This window comes from Saccopteryx leptura, chromosome 1 (assembly GCF_036850995.1).
Source record: "Saccopteryx leptura isolate mSacLep1 chromosome 1, mSacLep1_pri_phased_curated, whole genome shotgun sequence".
Classification (NCBI taxonomy): Eukaryota; Metazoa; Chordata; class Mammalia; order Chiroptera; family Emballonuridae; genus Saccopteryx; species Saccopteryx leptura.
In genome coordinates this window covers 386,617,359-386,638,503 of record NC_089503.1, presented here as the reverse complement: position 1 = coordinate 386,638,503, position 21,145 = coordinate 386,617,359, and the positions used below count along the sequence as shown (strand labels likewise).

The 21,145-nt window shown below is 51.9% G+C and overlaps 1 protein-coding gene, 1 long non-coding RNA gene and 2 pseudogenes across 3 annotated transcripts in view; 1 reads left to right on the top strand and 3 right to left on the bottom strand.

The window, feature by feature from the left end:
- Positions 1–21,145, bottom strand: part of LOC136387728 (uncharacterized) — a 132,740-nt gene that overhangs the window by 46,898 nt on the left and 64,697 nt on the right. The window lies entirely within an intron of this gene.
- Positions 1–21,145, top strand: part of LOC136387721 (patr class I histocompatibility antigen, A-126 alpha chain-like) — a 155,809-nt gene that overhangs the window by 69,975 nt on the left and 64,689 nt on the right. The window contains exons 7-8 of one of the 2 annotated variants that reach the window (XM_066359687.1): positions 4,245–4,292; positions 4,446–4,557. In XM_066359687.1, coding sequence (XP_066215784.1) covers positions 4,245–4,292; positions 4,446–4,474 — 77 coding nt within the window. In that variant the 3' untranslated portion in view covers positions 4,475–4,557. Of the gene's footprint in view, positions 1–4,244; positions 4,293–4,445; positions 4,558–21,145 lie in introns of those variants that run through there. The other variant, XM_066359688.1, reaches the window with a different exon arrangement.
- On the bottom strand, positions 15,243–17,856 carry LOC136388589 (HLA class I histocompatibility antigen, B alpha chain-like; annotated as a pseudogene).
- The window catches only part of LOC136388487 (class I histocompatibility antigen, Gogo-B*0103 alpha chain-like), a 31,042-nt pseudogene continuing 27,971 nt past the window's right edge, over positions 18,075–21,145 (bottom strand).

Genomic DNA, 21,145 nt, shown 5'->3' with positions numbered 1-21,145 from the left:
AAAACGGGGATATGTTGTGGACTGTTAATGGCAAGGGGCCATTGTACATTTGAGGCTTAGCAAAAGGCTAAGTTCTCCCCCCTCCACCTCCATATTTGGCTTTGATGCTGAGTATTTGCACCCACTCCACTTGCTTCCTTGGGTTGCTGGAAGCAATATACATGCCCTTCCTCTGACTCTGTTTGTTTCTGGATGTTGGTAGATTTCACTAATGTATCCGTTTTTGCCTTGGGAGAGTTCCTGTCTTAGCCTTTGATGTGCAACTTTGTATCAGGGTCCTTGATTTGCATATGTCTATGTAATAAAGCGAACTGGGGCTATGAGGCACTGGGATACTGCCAGGCATGTTGAAGAGTCCTCCTGGTCCTTAATTCCGCACCATTATTAGGAGCCGCGCTGGTTCGCGGCAGTTTCTCCTCACAACTGGGACTTTTACAGGCAGTTCCTCAAAATACTGCTGGAAGTCTGACCTCTGGTGGCAAAGTGGATAGAGCGTCAACCTGGAAACGCTGAGGTCGCTGGTTCAAAAAAACCCCAGATTATTTTCTGTGTGCAGACTCAAAGTATGGGGGAAATACAAAAGTTCAAAACTAATTTTTTGTAGATAGCCATTACATTTCTTTAAACTGTTTCGATGCCAATATGTATTCTACAAAACAAAATGGTTTCATAAATTAACTGATTTAAGAGTAGGTGCCGGTGTTATACATTTTTTATAAAAAAATAAAATGAATTTTACATAGTGAATCGAAAAAAAAAACCAAAAAAAAAAAACCCCAGAGCTTGCCTGGTTAAGGCACATGTGGGAGTTGATGCTTCCTGCTCCTCCCTCCTTTAAATAAATAAATAAAACTGCTGGCGAGCACCTGCTCTCTGAGGCCCCAGCGGAGCTTAGGGACCTCACACCAAATTTCCTGGTCGAGTTACTGTCATCCAGTGTCGCCGGCTGATGGCAGTTTAGGTGGAAAGTTGCCAACAGCTGATTTACAGCTGCTTCGTTTGTGTCTGTTCCCTCCTTCAGGGGCATCTGTAGATTTAAAAAAAAAAAAAAAAGTTGCCTTCTCACTCCTAACCAATCTCTCTAAATTTCAAAGTCCACACACATCACGGATGCCGAGCACTTCAGTTCTCTTATTTGCATCGGTATCTGCCATAAACTGAACTACCTTAGAATGTTACATTTTTTGAAAAGTGTTAATTTCATTGATTTCAGCGAAAGGCAGTGCGAGGAACGTTTATTCCTTGTTGCCCTGACGGGGGATCGAACCAGCAACTTCTGCGCTTTCAGATGTTGTTCTAATTAACCGAGCTATTTGGCCTCGGCTAGAGCCTAATTTTCATTCAACATCATGTTGTTTGAATGTTTCCCAAGTCATTATACATTATTATTATCTTAAAATTTTTCTCAAAATTAGTATGAAAAGCTTCAAAGGTGTCTAAAGTTTGAAAGAAGAACATACGGTTACCCTAAATTTAATAATTTTAATATTTTGCCACATTTTCTCTACCTAATATACTTTTATAATTTTTGCTCTATATTTGGAAATCACCTCCCAACATCATGACACTCACCCCTGAATATTTCGGTGTTCATCTCTTGAAAATACCCTTTTTCTTCCAACAACATTATTACACTGAAGGAAATAGCTGTAATTCCCTAACAGTATGAAGTGTCAAAGTCACCCAAGGTCCTCTGTGTCATCCCCCCAGAGCCTCTCACGTGGAGAAGAGGAGCGCTCAGGGCCTTGTGCCGTCTCTGAGTGTCCACCCCTCCCGGTAACCCCTCTCTCTGTCCCCTTGAGGGTAACACCACGTAAACTGAGAAACAGAAACATTTCCTTCACTCCCTTTTCTTCAGTTTTTTTAAACTCGGATTTTGAAATGAAATCATCTCTTATTTGGGAACAACATCTCAATGTCTACATAACCGTCCACAGTGTGGACATGCACATGGGGGCTCTGGGGCTCATAGCACAGCCCCCTGGGGGGGTCTCTCCCTGGTGTCCTCACACAGCCCCTGGGCCAGGACTCAGGGAGACCGGGTGACAAAGCGCTCTCCGCGCAGGAGGAGAGGTCAGGACACAGTCCCAGGTCCCCAGGTCTGGCTCTCAGGGTCTCTGTCCGAGGGTGGAGTCTGGGCGGGGAAGCTCAGTGTTGGGGAGTGTCATCTCCCCGATTTTACTTCTGCCTCTCACGTGTGTGGGGTTCTCCTTCCCGGATACTCATGACGTGGCCACAGGCATCACTCCCACTGGGTGTCCGGTTTCCAGAAAAGCCAATGGGGACACCGCCGTCCTGGTTATACGGTCTCCATGGATCCACCCTACTTGGAGTCTCCTCAGATCCTGAGAATGGGGTTATGGAATCTTCAACCCTCCTCCTGCTGCTCTCGGGGACACTGGTCCTGACCCCGACCTGGGCGGGTGAGTGCGGGTCGGGAGGGAACGGCCTCTGCGGGGAGGAGCGAGGGGACTCGGCAGGGGGCGCAGGACCCTGGGGAGCTCGTGTCCATCACCCCGTCTTGACCTCAGATCCTGGCTCAACTCCCACCTCGAGGTCTCCTGGTCCTGACTCTGCCCCTGCTCTGTCCCGCCTCTTTTCTGTCTCCGAGACCTCTACCCTCCTGTTCCTCAACCGGGGACCAGGACCCACACAGGGAGGAGGGTCATGAATCTCAGCCCCTCCCCGTCCCCAGCTCCCCACTGCCTGAGATATGTCTACACTGCTGTGTCCCGGCCTGACAGCGGAGCCCTGGACTACGTGGACAACACGCACTGTTCAGGCAATGAGGATAGCTTGTGGCCTCTGCCTTAGGCACTAAAAATAGCTTTGTTGCCGAGCAAAATTCACAGGTGGGCAGCAGTGAATGGCCCTGTAGGGGGCTTGCCCTGGTTTGGGGGCTTCATATATAGGATCTGTCTCTCTGCCTCCTGTCTTCTCACTTAAAGAAAAAAACAAAACAACAACAACTTGGAGATCATCCCAGTGGCCTCTATCCAGCTGGAGTCTGGGTTTTGTGCTCCCTCCCCCACCCCAGCTGTCCTGTCCACTCTCAGGATGGTCACAGGAGTGCTGCTGGAGCGGCCCATTATACTTTGCATAGCGGATTCAAAGTTTCAGAATTTTCTTGTCTGTCTCAGACCCTCCAAAGACCCACCACCCCCTCTCCGACCATGAGGTCACCCTGAGGTGCTGGGCCCTGGGCTTCTACCTTGCGGAGATCACCCTGACCTGGCAGCGTGACGGGCAGGACCTGACCTAGGACATGGAGCTTGTGGAGACCAGGCCTGCGGGGGATGGGAGCTTCCAGAAGTGGGCGGCCGTGGTGGTGCCCCCTGGAGAGGAGCAGAGCTACACGTGCCATGTGCAGCATGAGGGGCTGCCCGAGCCCCTGACCCTGAGATGGGGTGAGGAGGGGACGTGGGCACAGAGCCTCTTCTCAGGGAGCAGGGGCCTCTGGAGGACTTCAGCAGGGTCGGGGCTGCGGCCTGGGGGTTAGGGCCCTCACCTTCCCTTCCCTTCCCAGAGCCTCCTCAGGCCACCATCCCCACTGTGGTCACCGTTGCTGTCCTGGTCCTCCTTGGAGCTGTGGTCACTGGAGCTGTGGTGGGGGTTGTGATGTGGAGGAGGAGGCGCTCAGGTAGGGAAGGGTGGGGTCTGAGTTTCTTGTCCCACAGGGGGTTTCAAGCCCAGAAAGAAGTGTGTTCGCTTCATTAATGGGAAGTACTGTCCCCACACGTGTGCTTGCTCAGTCTGAGGCTGTTTGCTAACACTGACTCTTTAGTGAGGCACGTGTGAACATGAGGGACAGATTTATCACCTTGATGAGTCTGGTGATGGGGACCTGGTTCCCAACAGTCACAGGTCAGAGGAGAGGGTCCTGCTGAGGACAGACCTTCAGAAGGATGGGTGGTCCAGTCCCCACACATGTACTTTCCTCAGGTTTCCTTTCCTGATCCTGCCCTGGGTCTGTACTCACAGTTCTGGAAACTTCTCTGGGGTCCAGGACTAGAAGTGTCTTCACTACCTCATGGCCCTGCCTCCTCCCTGGTCTCTCACAGGATGTTTTCTTCTTGCAGGTGGGAGAGGAGGGTGCTACCCTCAGGCTGCCAGTGAGTATGGAGGGGTGACCCCTGAGACCCTGTGACAGTGCAGACGGGAGCCATGGGGGACCCCACTCTCCATAGTTCCACCTTTAGTCTCCTGTGGGGGCTCTGACCACGTCCTGTTGTGTTCTACCCCAGGCAGTGACAGTGCCCAGGGCTCTGATGTGTCTCTCACGGCTTCTAAAGGTGAGACCCTGATGTGGGGAGGGATTGGGGCAGAGGGGACAGGACTGGGTGATGGGGATTCCCTGTGACATTTTGAGCATGAGGTGAACTATTGAGAATGTCACCAGTTACAGGCACTGACCTGAATTTGTTTGTGATTATTTCCTTCTACAGCGAGAGACAGCTGCCTTGTCGGGAACTGAGTGACGGAAGATGTTTCACACACACATACTCGCCAACCTCATTTGTGACTTCAGAAACATTTCACTTCTCTTTCTGCAAAGGCATCTGAACGTGTCTGCATTCCTATCAGCATAGTGTGAGGAGGTGGGAGGCTGCCCCCCCCCCCCTGCCCCCAGGTCCCCTCCGCACACTTCCCTGTCCAGCAGAAGGCGCTGGGCCCTCCGCATCCCTGTCTGTATTTTGTGGAGCACTGAGCTGCAGCGTCTCACTCCATAATTGAAATAAAACTCCGGGTGTGGATGTGTCTGACTCCTGTGCAGACTCAGGGATGAGCTGAGCGGGGTCCACTGTAGATTTAGGGGGAGCAGTCCGGGAAAGTGCAGGTGCATTGCGGTCAGTGTGAGGGCACCTTGTGCTGCAGCCGCCACAGGACAGCTGTGGTCTGAGGCCCCATCAATAGAGACACGTCTCTAGCGCAGGGAGCTGCCCCACACGGACCACTCAGGAACCACGACTGGGTGTGTGCAGACGTGTGGCACTGTTGTTCACGTGGGGACATCACTGAAGTCAGATCGGGAACCCTGATGGCCTTGGGAGCATGTGTCGTGTGGGGAGAGACAGGTGTGTATGAGCGCAGTGAACAGGTAGGTGTCTGTGTCAGAAGGGGGAGGTGTCCTGGGAAAACGCAGTGGGGAAGGTGGTCCTGAGTGTGGGCTGTGGGGACAGGAAGATGGCTGTTATTTTATTTTATTTTAGCAAGAAGAGAGAGAGAGAGAGAGAAGAGAGAGAGATGAGAAGCATCAACTCAGAGCCGTGATACTTTTAGTTTTTCATTGATTGCATCTATATGTGCATCTGGGAACTCCAGCCAAACCAGTGACCCTCTTGCTCAAGCCAGTGACCTTGAGCTTCAAGAAACAATTTTGGGCTCAAGCTAGTGACTCTAGGATCATGTCTGGATCCCATCCTCAAGGTGGCAAGCTTTGGGTTTTAAACCTGGGACCTCAGTGTACAGGTCAACACTATCCACTGAGCCAGCACTATTCAGGATAAAGATGGTTGTTGTGTTTGTGTGGTCAGTGTGGGCCTCCCTGGAAAGGTGACATTGAGGAAAGATTTGAAGGACATGAGGAAATCCACAAGGATGTGTACAGCAGGGGTCGGGAATCCTTTTGGCTGAGAGAGCCATGAAAGCCACATATTTTAAAATGTAATTACGTGAGAGCCGTACAATATGTTTAACACTAAATACAAGTAAATGTGTGCATTTTATGTAAGACCAACACTTTTAAAGTACAATAAGTCTCTGAATTCTTTTTAATAACATTGTTATGCTGTTGCTAAACAATGATGAATAAAGTACTTCTTACCATTAATATGACTTCTGGTGCTGCATGGTTTTGTTGATGGCTTTGTAGTCTGGTTGATATGGGGTGAGGTTAAGCTTCATGCAGGCATTGAGACTTCCATTTATTAAGCGTGATCGTAGGTTGGTCTTAACATCCTTTAGATGTGAGAAAGACTGCTCACATGCATACGTAGAGCCAAACATTGTCAGTACAGCAATACTCACACACTGCAGTGTGTGGTATGTGACGGGAAGGGCATTCCAAGTTTTGACACTCAGCTGGTCCACAGGTTGAAGTTTTTTCATTTCTCCCCACTTGTGTTTGCTTGCCACTCTGTTTGCTGTCGTGCAAGTCTTTCCTAATCTTCATTCAGTGACTTGAACTTATTCACCCACATGTCTGAGGCCTTCAGGTCAGCAGCTTGTAGCTTAAAATCTCTGACGGAGACACCAGGGGTGTAACTCAGGTCGGCTCTGTCCACTGTACACTCGTGTGGATGGGTGATGAACTTAAAAAGACGAGTGTGCTCACGAAATTCTCCAAAGCACACTTTGAATGACTGCAGGAGATTAGATGTGAAGCCCACTAGCTGCTGGAGATCAAGATGTTGAGCAGGGTCACTTGCTGTGCATGCATCTTTAAACTCTCCCAGTTTTTCAAAGTGTAGTAAACGACCTGTTTCAACGTTGGTGATGAAGAGTTCTAGCTTGTTTTCAAATGCAAACACTGCTTGTTGAAGGGGTAAGACTGTATTTCCAATGCCTTGCATTTTCATGTTGAGCTGGTTCAGATGTTCAGTCATGTCCATGAGATAGTAGAACTTCAGGAGCCACTCAGTGTTAGCTAATTCAGGATGCTCGATGTTTTTCATTTCAAGAAAAGTACAAATTTCACTCAGACAAGCCACGAAACGGCTGAGCACCTTCCCTCTTGACAACCAACGCACACTGCTGTGCAGAAGCAGACCAGGATAATTATTCCCAACTTCATCCAGCAGTGTTTTAAACTGGCGATCATTTAAAGCTCGGGCTACAATAAAGTTGACCACCCAAATGACCAGCGACATCACCTCACCAAGCTGCTCGCCACGCATCTGAGCACAAAGCGCCTCCTGATGTAGGATCCAGTGAAAACTTAGGATGGGTCTCTTTTCCTGTCCACGAAGAAGCACTATGAATCCTCTGTTTTTCCCCACCATGCACAGAGCACCATCAGTACACACCAAAATAAGTTTATCCATCGGTAGACTTTTTTCTTTAGAGAACTCAATGAAAGACTTGAATAAATCCTCCCCTCTTATTGTCTCTTTCATAGGCAAAACAGCAAGACTTTCCTCACACAGTGTGTCACCGACAGCATACCTTGCAATCACGCTGAACTGGGATAAATGGCTTACGTCTGTTGACTCATCCAAAGTGAGAGAAAAGAATGGTGCTGCATTTATGTCCTTCACTTGTGTTGCCTCAATTTGATTTGCCATTATGATGGTACGATTGTGAACAGTTCTTGCCGACAGAGGCATGTCTTTTATTCGTTTGATTAACTTGTCTTTATCCAAAAAGTCGTCAAAAAGTTCTTTGGCAACATCAAGCATGAATGTTTCGGCACACGCCCCATCTGTGAATGGCTTTCCATTTCTCACAATTGCTAAAGCACCAGCAAAGCTAGCGAATTCAAGTCACCTTGTTGGGTCCAAACATGGAGTTGCTGCTGACTAGCTTGCATTCTGCACAGTAGCTCTTGACATGCTTTCTTCCTGCTGTCCCCCGCGGGATATTTTGATGCAAATGTAGTATGGCGTGTGTCAAAGTGCCACTTTATATTTGACCAATTCATCGATGCAATTTTATCATTCATATTAGACACACTGCAGAACCTGCTCTCTCCACAAAGGCGAATTCCGCTGTCCATTCCTGCTGAAAAGTACGATACTCCTCATCTATTTTCTTTTAGCCATCTTCTTCGTCAAAAGAGTTTCTGCGCCCTGGCCGGTTGGCTCAGCGGTAGAGCGTCGGCCTAGCGTGCGGAGGACCCGGGTTCGATTCCCGGCCAGGGCACACAGGAGAAGCGCCCATTTGCTTCTCCACCCCTCCGCTGCGCTTTCCTCTCTGTCTCTCTCTTCCCCTCCCGCAGCCAAGGCTCCATTCGAGCAAAGATGGCCCGGGCGCTGAGGATGGCTCTGTGGCCTCTGCCTCAGGCGCTAGAGTGGCTCTGGTCGCAACATGGCGACGCCCAGGATGGGCAGAGCATTGCCCCCTGGTGGGCAGAGCGTCGCCCCTGGTGGGCGTGCCGGGTGGGTCCCGGTCGGGCGCATGCGGGAGTCTGTCTGACTGTCTCTCCGTTTCCAGCTTCAGAAAAATGAAAAAAAAAAAAAAAAAAAAGAGTTTCTGCAATTAGCTAGCTACGTGATTAAAAGGAGGGAATTTTACTTCCTGACCTCACAATGACCTGTGTACATTAGGCATTATCCAATAAAAATTTGGTGTTGTCCCGGAGGACAGCTGTGATTGGCTCTAGCCACCCGCAACCATGAACATGAATGGTAGGAAATGAATGGATTGTAACACATGAGAATGTTTTATATTTTTAATGTTATTATTTTTTTATTAAAGATTTGTCTGTGAACCAGATGCAGCCATCAAAAGAGCCACATCTGGCTCGTGAGCCATAGGTTCCCGACCTCTGCTCTAGGCCATAACAACCGGTTCCCAGGTCCTCAAAGAGCTTCAGAAACATCCGAGGTTCTGCAATGCACACGGGCTGTCACTTCCCTGGATGGGGCCCCACCTGCCTGTCGCTTATGCCTGCTGCTGCCTCTGGTGCTCGAGATCCCTGCGCCTGGGAATCAGCCCAGTGAGTCTCTAACCCTGGGATCTGAGGGAGGAGCCCTGGGGCATCAGGTCGGGAAGGACAGGAGGCCCCCGGGGAAATGGAGACAGAGGAGAGTAGCATCAGGAGGTGAAGGCAGAGAGGACAGCAGGAGGAGACGCCAGGGAAGACGGTGATGGGGAGGGCAGGCCATGGGGACACGTGTGGGGCTGTGTTTGGACAGTGATCTCTGGGTACTGGCCACAGAACCAAGGACAGGTGCCTGTGCCCCACCTGGGGACCAGCCTGGTCCTGATTCCTGGGGTTCCCAAGGTCCCACTCTGGGAAACCTCATGTGTGGTCTGAAGCCAGGCCAGATGAGCTCAGGTATGTGCCTGTCCCTTCCTCATCTACTTCTGTCCACTCCCGCGGGGCTGACACTGTCCCCGTGAGCTGGACACGGTCATGGCTAGGAGGACACTGACAGTAAGCCAGGACACAGACAACTGACAATCCTTGTTCCAGGATCTGGGGTGTCCCAGCCCCCCTGCAGCTGTCTTAACACAGGTCCCAGGTATCCTGTCTCTTTCTCTCAGGTGACCTAAGTGCCAGGATCCTCAGTCTAGACCACGTCAGTCCCCTGTGTGCCACCCCAGCTCCATGTCTCATCTCTACCCCGATGTCTAACCCAGAGATTTGATGCTTTCCAGCCTGGGGACAGCTGCCTACACCCTCCAGACCTGCTGCTGAGGGACATGACCTGCAAGATAGCCAGAGCCCCTTCCCGGCCCAGGACACGTCACAGGCAGCTGGTGGTCAGGCCCTGCCTGTCTGCGGTGCCCACATGGCTCGGGTGTGAGGGCAGCAGGCACTGTGCAGAGTCCTGGCTGCTAGCTCAGGGGACCAAGAGCAGTAGGGAGACACTAGACTCACACAGGACACATGCGGACACATGCACACGTGTGCACACATCATACAGGACACACACCACACACCAGCAGGTCTCCTCTTCCCAGACCCAGGCCCAGTGTTAAGAAAGTCTGGTCACAACATTTATTCATTCATTCATTCCACCAACACTCAGTGAGCGCCTCTGTGCCAGGCTTCACGTCCGGCTGGGGATCACTTAGTGAAAACAGACAAAACCCCGCTCTCCTGATGCTCACAGGCTGACAGGGGGACACACAGTAATGAGAACACACTAATAGTGGTGAATTATATGGTCTGTGTTCCTGTTATCTGTCCTGGGTAACAAACAATCCCACAGTAAACAACCTCTGTATTCTCTCCTGTGCTGCGGGCTGACGGGGCTCAGCCGGCAGCTCTTCTGCTCCGTGTGACACGGGCTGGGCTGCAGTCACTGGAGGCCCGACTGGTCCAGAACATTCGAGAGGCTCCCTGTCGGGGCTGCAGCTGGTGCTCACTGTCAGCTGGGGGCTCCCTGGGGCTGTTCACCCGGTGGCCTCGGGCACCTCCCCCTGGTTCTCTGCTGGGCGTGGCTGCTCCCAGCAGGGCACCTGGTTCCGGAAGGGCGGGTTCCAAGTGCACAAGTCAGAAACCACAGGGCCTCTTATGTCAGAACCTCAAAACTCAAGCAATGTCACCTTCCTCGTGTTCTCGTCATCGGAGCTCGTCATCAACCCAAGGCGACAGAATTAGATGCCACCTCTAGACGGGATGGCGAGGTCACATGACAAAAGAGCAGGTGGGGTGGGCAATGTTGTGGAGGCCATCATGGGGGGGAATGACTTCATAGTGTGTTAGAGAGTGATGGAAGACATAGAGAACATTTTAATTTACAAAATTTAAACTAATCACTGCAAAGGAAAGGAAGAAATGCCACTTTTAAATAGCATGGCGAGAGTGAGCATCGTTGTGGCGACGGCTCGCAGGCCTGAGGAGGTGGAGACTGAGCGGGTGGATGTCGGAGGAAGAACCTCCCTACGCATCCGCACCCCATGCTAGCAGTGCGCAGGCGCAAAACTGCGGCAGGAATTCAATTGGCGGACTTTTTAAAACTTTCTAACTTAACACTTTAAGAAACTAGAGAAAGAGCAATTATACTAAAATGTTAGCAGAAGCAAAAATGTAATAAATATCAGAACAGAGTTTAATAAAATAGAGAAAATTAACTAAACCAATAGTAGATCCTTTAAAATGAACATGAAAACGGAAAACCTTTCCTTAGATCAGCTCAGAAAAAAGAATACACTCAATTTACAAAAATCAGAAATGAAAATGAGGACATTATGACTAATTTTAGAAATAAAAAGGATTATGAGTACTGTAAACAGCTGTAAGCCAACAAATTAGATAATCTAAATTAAATGGACAAATTCCTAGAAACATACAGCTCTCTATGACTAAATCATGAAGAAGTTAAACAGCTGAATAGATAGACAGTTGACCTCGAACAACATGGATCTGAATTGCACAGTCTTCTTACATGTGGGGTTTTTTCATCTTGTAAACAGACGACACAAACTAGCAGGATCAAGAAGTGCAATCCTGTAAATCAGTGGTCCCCAACCTTTTTTTGGGCCAAGGACCGGTTTAATGTCAGAAAATATTTTCACAGACCAGCCTTTAGGGTGGGACAGATAAATGTATCACGTGACCAAGACAAGCGTCAAGAGTGAGTGTTAGACGGATGTAACAGAGGGAATCTGGTCATTTTTAAAAAATAAAACATCGTTCAGACTTAAATATAAATAAAACAAAAATAATGTAAGTTATTTATTCTTTCTCTGCAGACCGGTACCAAATGGCCCACGGACCAGTACTGGTCCACGGCCCAGGCACTGGGGATCACTGCTGTAAATGTATTTTCTATTCCTTATGATTTTCTTTCATTAAGCTAAATTGATTGTAAGAATATAGCATCATATCACATATAAATGGTGTGTTAATTGTTTATGTTATCAATAAGACTTCAGTTAACAGTAGGCCTTAGTGGTTAAGTTCTGGGAGAGTGTACAAGTTTACTATAATGAAAGAAAACAGACCCATATCCTGGATGAATATTGATGCAAAAACCTCCAATAGCAAAGCAAATATAGCCGCATATTAAAAGGATTATATACCATGCCCTACTTGGATTTCTTCCAGATAGCAAGGATGATGAAAATCAGTCCATAAAACTCAGCACATTGACTGAATGAAGGGGGATGAATGATCATCTTAATTAATGCAGAGAGAAAAAGCATGTGACAAAATTGAACACTCTTCATGATAAAAATATTCAATAAACTAAGAACGGAATGAAAGTTTCTTTTTGTATTAAAAGCCTTGTGTGGAAAACCCAGAGCTAATATCAGTATAATAGCGCAAAGCTGAAAGCGTTTCCCCTGAGATCAGGAGCAAGACAGGGGTGCCCACCTCCCCACGTCTTCTCTGCACAGCATTGGAAGTCCTAGCTAGAGCAGCCAGGCAAGAAAAAGAAAGAAAAGAACACTCAAACTGGAAATAAGCAAGTGAAATTGTCTCTTTGTCAATGACATGATCTCATACGCACACACACACTTGTTAGATCTAATAAACTAATTCAAGAAAACTAACTCACCTGACCAGGTGATGGCACAGTGGATAGAACATTGGACTGGGATGCTGAGGACCCAGGTTGGAAACACTGAGGTCCAGCCTTCAATGCAGGCTCACCAACTGATTGCGGAGTCACCGTCTTGAGCATGGGGTCATAGACATGACCTCATGGTTACTGGCTTGAAATACAAGGTCACTGGCTTGATCCCATGTCTCTGGGCTGGGGAACAAGCAGGCAGGGCAAAGTGCTTCTCTCTCTCTCTCTCAGGACTCACAACCAAATTTGCGGGGAGTCCCCCTTCTCCAGCAAACAATACCAAAAAAAGGCCCCTCCCAATGGCGGCAGGCAGTCCGCAGTCCACAATCTGCTGCCCTGAGCACAAGCGCCAAGCAGGCACAGGACAAGGCTAGCAAGCCTAACACTTGTTTGCCCAACAGTCACCTTCCCAGTGAGGCCCACACTGACCCCCCAAATCACACAGCCAGCTTAGCCTGACCGGAGGTGGTGCAGTGGATAGAGTGTTGACCTGGGATGTTGAAGTCCCTGGTTTGAAACCCCAAGGTCTCTGGCTTGAGCAAGGGGTCCCTGGCTCTGCTGGAGACCCTTGGTCAAAGCATGTATGAGAAAAAAATCTATGACCAACTACTAGTTGATGCTTCTCATCTCTTTCCCTTCCTCTTTTTTTCTCTCTGCTTAAAAAAAAGAGAAAACAGCCACCTTCCTTTCCCCACAGCCCACACTCTGGATCACTTCCCACTATTTTCCCAGGACACCTCCCCTTCTGACAGACACCTCCCTGTTACCGTGTGGGGAATGGCGTTAGACTTGCTCACGGTTCCCGGCTCCAGCTCTCCGTGCAGTTGGTGCGGGAGCAGTGACAGCTCTAGTGTGAGGTCAGGGTCCTCTCAGGGGCCACGGGAGCAGATGGCGCTCCAGCAGTGAGGGGGCGGGTGGTTTCCTGAACCCGCCCCCTCCACTGCGAAAGCAGGTTTTCCTCTCACTTATACTTTTCCCTTCTCTTTCTTCTTTCGGCTTGTCTGTCTCTGTGACCCACCAATAAATTGGAGTGGCGCACCGTCCTCCAGACCCACAGTCCTTTACCGTCTGCCCGAATTCAATGAGAATAACCACAGGCACAGCCACCGGCCTCACACTGTGCTCACACACACCTGTCTCTCCCCACACGACACAGGCTCCCAAGGCCAGCAGTGTTCCTGATCTGACTTCAGTGATGTTCCCCACATGAACAACAGTGCCACATGCCTGCACACAACCAGTCGTGGTTCCTGAGTGGTCCGTGTGGGGCAGCTCCCTGCGCTAGAGACGCATCTCTATTGATGGGGCCTCAGACCACAGCTGTCCTGTGGCGGCTGCAGCACAAGGTGCCCTCACACTGACCCCAATGCACCTGCACTTTCCCGGGCTGCTCCCCCTAAATCTACAGTGCACCCCGCTCTACACGTCCTGGAGTCTGCACTGAGCCAGCCCTGGAGCGCAGGGCAGGGGAGGGCGGGTGGGAAGAGACAGGACCTGGTTCCTTTGAGAATTTAGGAAAAGACGAAAAGAATAATCAAGCCCTAGGAGGCAAGAGCAGAATAAATCTGATAAATTTATATATTGACACCACGGACTCCTGTGTGCAGAGACCCCTTGGGCTTTGTGGGACAATGACAGGCAAATTGTCTTCTGCTGCTGTCAGACAGGGGACACTCAGAGGAGAAAAGAATCAGGACTCCTAACAAGAACAAAAACAGGGCCCTGGCTAGTGGCTCAGAGGCATGAGAGTCAGCCTGGGGTATGGATGTTTTGATCCTGCTCAGGTCACGCAGAAGCGACCATCTGCTTCTTCCTCTTTCCTCTTCACCAGCTACAGCCAGTGGCTCAATTGCTTTGAGCATGGCCTCGGGCGCTGAGGATAGCTCAGCTGGTTCAAGCTTGTCAAGCTCAGGTGCGAGCATCAGCCTGATAGGATGGCTGGGTGAATCCTGGTTGGGGCACATGAAGGAGTCTGTCTGTCTCCCCTCCTCTTACCTAAAAATACCCAAAGCAGTCATATTGCTCCACAGGAACAAAGAAACAACAACAAATAAAGACGCAGTAGATGGGCCGGAAAGGTGGACCCAGGCCAGAGCCTCAGCTGACCAGCTGTATGATGCCATCAGTGTTCACAATCCTGGACCTGTTCTTTATTACAATTTACAGGCCTGAGTGACATGGTTGTACTAAAGGGACAAGGACCAAAAAGCAGAGAGGTGACCCAACCAAGGAGTGACCAGGTCAAAGCCCATGATACACTGAGCATCGACTGGGCACAGACCTAACCACACTTGGTCCTCACAGCCTCTCCTGTCCCTGCAACAGACTCAGCACAGCAGACACACGAGTTCTGCAAAGTTCTTGGTACTGCCATTTTTTTCCTCTCAAACTTTAGTGTCCTCTCCTCTAATTAACCCAACAACCTTCCATGGCAAGAACTGAAAATACAAATTCACACCCAGATTTTATTTCAATAAGGAGTAAGAAGCTGTAGCTCAGTGCTCCACGAAGTACAGACAGGGATGGGGAGGGCCCAGCCCCCTCTGCTGGACAGGGAAGTGTGGGGAGGGGACCTGGGGGCAGGGGTGGGCCAGCCTCCCACCTCCTCACACTATGCTGATAGAAATGCAGACACGTTCAGATGCCCTTTGCAGAGAGAGACTGACAGTTTCCTGAAGTCACAAACATGGCTGGCGGGTGTGTGTGTGTGTGTGAAGCATCTTCCGTCACTCAGTCCCCAACAAGGCAGGTGCTTCACGATGTAAAAAGTAAATAATCACAAACCCAGGTCAGTGGCTGTAACTGGTGACATTCTCAACAGCCCACCTCATGCTCAAAATGTCCCAGAGAATCCCTATCACCCAGTCCTGTCCCCTCTGTCCCAACCCCTCCCATTAGGATCTCACCATTAGAAGCCGTAAAAGACACATCAGGGCCCTGGGTGTGGTCACTGTCTGGGATAGAACACAACAGGACGTGGTCAGAGCCCCCAGGACAGGAGACTAAAAGTGGAACTATAGCTGGTGGGGTGCCCCATGGCTCCTGTCTGCACTGTCACAGGGTCTCAGGGGGCACCCTCTTTATACTCACTGGCAGCCCGAGCGTAGTTCTCTGCTCTCCAAGCTGAGGGAAGAAAACATCCCGTGAGAGACCAGGGAGGAGGCAGGGCCCTGAGGTCCTAAAGGAACCCCTCGTCCTGGGCCCCAGAGAAGTTTCCAGAACTGTGACTACAGACCCAGGGCAGGATCAGGAAACCCGAGAAGAGTACATGTGTGGGGACTGGACCACCCATCCTTCTGAAGGTCTGTCCTCAGCAGGACCCTCCCCTCTGACCTGTGACTGTTGGGAACCAGGTCCCCATCACCAGACTCATCAAGGTGATAAATCTGTCCCTCATGTTCACATGTGCCTCACTAACGAGTCAGTGTTAGCAAACCTCCCCAGTATGGGTAAACACAGGTGAGGGGATGGTACTCTCCATTAATGAAGGGAACACACTTCTTCCTGGGTTTGAAATCCCCTGTGGGTCAAGAAACTCAGAACCCCACCCTTCCCTACCTGTGATGCTCCTCCACCTCACAACCCATATCACAACTAGAGTGACCACAGCTCCAAGGACCACAGCTCCAAGGACCAGGACAGCAATGCTGAACACAGTGGGGATGGTGGCCTGAGGAGGCTCTGGGAAGGGAAGGGAAGGTGAGGGCCCTGACCCCCAGGCCGCAGCCTGACCCTGCTGAAGTCCTCCAGAGGCCCCTGCTCCCTGAGAAGAGGCTCTGTGCTCACGTCCCCTCCTCACCCCATCTCAGGGTCAGGGGCTCGGGCAGCCCCTCGTGCTGCACATGGCACGTGTAGCTCTGCTCCTCTCCAGGGGGCACCACCACAGCCGCCCACTTCTGGAAGGTCCCGTCCCCCGCAGGCCTGGTCTCCACAAGCTCCATGTCCTGGGTCAGGTCCTGCCCGTCACGCTGCCAGGTCAGGGTGATCTCCGCAGGGTAGAAGCCCAGGGCCCAGCACCTCAGGGTGACCTCATGGTCAGAGATGGGGTGGTGGGTCACGTGTGTCTTTGGGGGGTCTGAGGAGAAGGGTGAGAAATTCAGGAGCTTTGCATCCCTCATGGGCCACTCCAGCAGCACCAAACCCAGACACCAGCCTGGACAGAGGCACCTGCAATGATATCCTAGTCTCTGGAAAGTTCTAGAGTCAAAGGGACACAACCCAGGGTAGGAGGCAGGTCTCTGAGGGGAGAAAGGGGTTTCTGGTCCCGACTTGGGTGGAGATCAAATGACTCAGAAAAGCCCGGGTCAGACCTCAGACACACTGGGTGGGGGACAGAGAACAAGGCTTGAGGGACAAAGTCCCCATGGGTCCCAGGGCCTCTGCCAGGATCAAGGGGAACCGCTGATGGGTTAGTTCAGGGTTGGTCTCCCCTCCATCCCGGACAGACTGCACCTAATTGTCCCTGAGAGAAGAGGGAGTCTCTGATCCCGGATCTTAAAATCCAGGGGACTCAATGTCCCGACCCAAAAAAGGGTGTTCTGACCCCGGTCCATTTCCTGTCTCCGTGTAGGAGCTGCAGCCCGAGGGGAGAGGAGGGAGCCCCGCGGCCCTGGTACCTGCGCGCTGCAGCGTCTCCTTCCCCTTTTCCAGGTAAAGGCGGAGCCACTTCACGCACTCCCCCTCCAGGTAGATCCTCTCGTGCTCCGCCTCATCGTCCTCCTCCCACTTGCGCCGGGTGATCTGAGCCGCCGCGTTGGCCGCGGTCCAGGAGCGCAGGTCCTCGTTCAGGGCGATGTAGTCGGTACCGTCGTAGGCGAACTGACTGTACCCGCGGAGGAGGCGCCCGTCCGGGTAAATTTCGCAGCCGTACATGCTCTGGAAGGTGTGAGACCCTGACCCCGCCCCGCGGTCAGCCCCGCCCCCCGCCCCCGGCGCTGAACAAGAAACAAGATCAAAATCACCGCGGGCTCCTCCTGGGTAAGGTTGGGGGCCCCATAGTCTCGGGTAGATCTCAGCCCCGGACACTCAGGCGACCCCGGCCCGTCTGTGGGGATGGGGTCGTGACCGGGACCCGCCCGCGTGGCTCACCGTCCTCGCTCTGGTTGTAGTAGCCGCGCAGGGTGTTCAGGTTCACTCGGGAAGTCCGTGCGTTGTCCTTGGCGAGCCATGTGTTCCGGTCCCAATACTGCGGGTCCTCCTGCTCCACCCACGGCTGCTCCATCCACGACGACCGCGGCTCCATCCTCGATCTCGCAGCGTCGCTGTCGAATCGCACGAACTCCGTGTCGTCCACGTAGCCGACTTCGATGTACCGGGGCTCCCCGCGGCCGGGCCGGGACACGGCGATAAGGAAATATCTCAGCGAGTGGAGACCTGGGGACGGGGAGGGGCTCAGATTCGGCGACCCTCCCACATCAGGTCTCGTGCCCACGATCTGCGAAACAGGAGGACCCGGTCCCAGACGGAAAGAGGCGGGACAGAGAAGGGGTGGGGCCAGGGCGGGGCTGGCTGAGGCGAGGTCACGCGCCCTCCCCGTGGGCCTGCGCCCCTGGCGGTCCCCTCGCTCCTCCCCGCAGAAGCCGTTTCCTCCCGACCCGCACTCACCGGCCCAGGTCACGGTCAGGACTAGAGCCCCCGAGAGCAGCAGGAGGACCGTTGGGCGTCCCATGACCACACACCAAGTGTTTGGGGAGGTTCTGCCTTGGGCGGGACCGTGGAGACCTTATAACTGGAAGGGCGGTGACACTGATTGGCTTTCCTTGAAACTGGACACCCAATGGGATCGTGGGTGACTTCACGAGTATCCAGAAAGGAGGACCTAACACAGGCAGTGAGAGGCAGAAGTGAGACCCGGAGAGACGGGGACTCCCCGTCCAGACTCCGCCCTCAGACAGAGACCCTGAGATCCAGGCCTGGGGACACCCTGAGAGCCAGGCCTGGGGACACCCTGAGATCCAGGCCTGGGGACACCCTGAGAGCCAGGCCTGGGGACCCGAGACTGTGCCCTGACCCCTCCTCCTGCGTGGAGAGCTCTTTGTCACCCAGTCTCCCTGAGTCCTGGCCCAGGGGCTGTGTGAGGACACCAGGGAGAGGCACCCAGGCTGGGCCCCGCCCTTCCTCCTCTTCTCTTCCCGGAAACCCTCCCCCTGAAATGGGCTCCCTGCCCTCCCACCCCTTATCTCTCCCCCTGGACTCTTCTAGAAGAACACTCACCTCAGGGAAGTTGATGTCAGAGAGTGAGCTCGCCCTGGGAATGGAGGTGGAGGGACAGGGGTTTCTCTTAACCCTGGAGTTGTGTCTGAAAACATGGGATGGAGATTCTCAGAGACCAGTCTTCCTGTTGTCTGTGAACCCCAGTGGGGAGCACAGTCTTGGGAACCCTGAATATATGGAAGCTGATCTGTAAAGAAGTGATTCTGGCCCCTTGGTACAGAAATGTGTCTAACCAGCACTGCAGTCAGACTCACAGAGCTCCTGAATTCTACTTCCCACACAGTGTGTCTGTGACTCGGGATTGTTACATTGTGAAATGATCTTCATTCAGTAGCCCTGAGTTTGTCTGTGAGTCCCCCACGTCCTCAGTACAGAGAAGCGCAGGGAAGTGTCGTGTTAGGCAAACATGTATTTTAGGTTTGTTCGCTTAAATTTTGCCTTATTGTTGCATTGGCGAGGGGCCACACCATGTGTGTGTAGTCTGTGGATGCCTGCAGATGCTTGTCTTCAGGGCTGCAGATTACAAACTGAGCATTGCAGGCCTCCACGGTGAGGGGGTGAATGTTTTCTATTGTTTTCACAGAGAAGGGATGTTTCCACCTAGCCTGTTTCACTTGGGAGCCCTGAGAGAAAGGGAGGCGATCTTCTCTGTTTGCTCGTCCGCTCATATGAGACCTTAATAAACGGAATAGACCACCATTTCTTGGCTCCACAGTTCCTTCGCTATCTGCCCAAATCCAATCTTAACCTGCATGGCCACCATAGCAGCCACCGCATTTACACCATGTATAACTGTACATTTTTTTGTTTGTTTATGACAGAGATAGAGAGCCACAAAGAAAGACAGACAGGAAAGGAAAAAGATGAGAAGCATCAATTCTTTATTGCAGCACCTTAGTTGTTCATTGCTTTCTCATATGTGCCTTGACTGGGGGAGCCAGCAACCTTTGGCTCAAGCTGGTGAGCCTTGCTCAAACCATATGAGCTGGCACTCAAGCTGGTGACATCAGGGTCTCGAGCCTGGGTCCTCGGCGTCGCAGTCCGACACTCTATCCACTGTGCCACCACCTGCTGAGGACAACAGGAGCATGTACATCCTGGAAGTTACAAGTGCTCAATGCGGTCATCCAAATGATAGAGAAAGAGAAGGAAGGTTACCTGGAGCTGTCCCAGACCCAGTGCACAGTAAGGAAAGTTCACAGAGGGTGTCAGAGAACCTGAAGCCTGATTCAGCTTCCAGAGGGCCAATGGTCCTGCCTCAGTTTCCCTGTTGTTCTCAATCTTTGACGGTAAGGAACCTGTGAGAAGCGAGGTCCCAGAGCAAACAGGGCAGCAGATTTGAGAGCACAGCAGCGGGGACATTGGTCAGTTATGCTCCCTCAGGCTGAGGTCTGGGTGTGCATTCTCACGCTTCCACGTGACCTAGTGGAGGAAAGAATGACAAGAGAGGAAAAGGGAAGAACTGCTGGACCAGCACCTTTATAGACGAGAAGGGATGAGGCCTCGAGCACCAGCAGAGGGACGGCTCTGGCTGGGAGTGTGGACAGCTCACCTGTGGTGACGTCTCCAAGTAGACAGTGTTGGAAATCTGCAATAATCATCTTCTAATGTGTCCAGTTTTCTCAGTGAAGCAGGAAACAAGATCACTGGCAGTAATGAGATGGGAAGGAGGGTGGATGTTTGAGCAGAGGATGGGGGAGTCTGAGGGAGCCGTGCAGGGACAGGATGATTGTGGGCAGCACTGTGGACCCCCTTGTGGTCTGAGTCATGACGTTAACATGACAGCATCCACGTGTCTGTGTTGTCTCCAGCCTCCTGTGGCTGCTCAGGGCAGGTGCAGGGAGGGCAGAGGTAGAATTTCCTGGCTGTGTGGTTTTTCCAAGCAAGGGTGAGAAGGCAAGGGAGACCAAGGGAGGGACTGAAATGCTGTCCTATGGAATTGAAGATGAGTGAGGAGGCCCGGACTGGTGGTGGCACAGTAGATAGAGTGTTGACCTGGAAGGCTGAGGTCACCAGTTGGAAACTCACAGGTCCCTGTCAGAGCTGCAGGTGCAGGAACACCCTGGGAAGACTGTGCAAATTTGGCTGATCCTGGGCTGAGACCTCCAGGGGACACAGTGGGAAGGTCTCAGGAGCTGGGGAGGGGGTGAGAGGGGAGACCGAGTGGGGGTGCACGGAACTTGTGGAGATGAGTGTGCAGGATGTTTGGGGGACCAGGAGTGACTGAGACAGACAGGGGTAAGGAGAGAATGTGGTGAGTCCTGGTGGATTCAGGGCAGATGGTGGTGAGTGTGAGAGAGGGAGGGGGGAGGGGCAGGGGTCTGGGGCTCTCACTGGGGCTCTGTCGATGGGAATGAGGAGGTTTTGGGAAGTCAGTGTTAGTTCCAGTGTGTGGACCCTTTCTTGACCCCCTGGTTGTGGGTGGAGCATTGCAGGACAGGAAGGTCTTAGAGGATGTGCAGGAGTTCACTCCTAACCCTGAGGGAGGGGACTGTGCCCACACCAGGTCTCAGGGTGACACGTGCTGTTGGAGGTGTGGTTTCTGGGGCACCAGGTGTGACCCTGGAACTGGGGCCCGCTTCCGTCATGGTGTGGGGGCAGAAATTCCAGGGGAGCTGTGCTTTTATCCCCAATAGTTCTAACATGCATATCTACACTGCGGAAGGTTATAAAGACATTGAGATGTTATCCCAAATTAGAGATGATTTCATTTCAAAATTCGAGTTTTTAAAATGCTGAGAAAT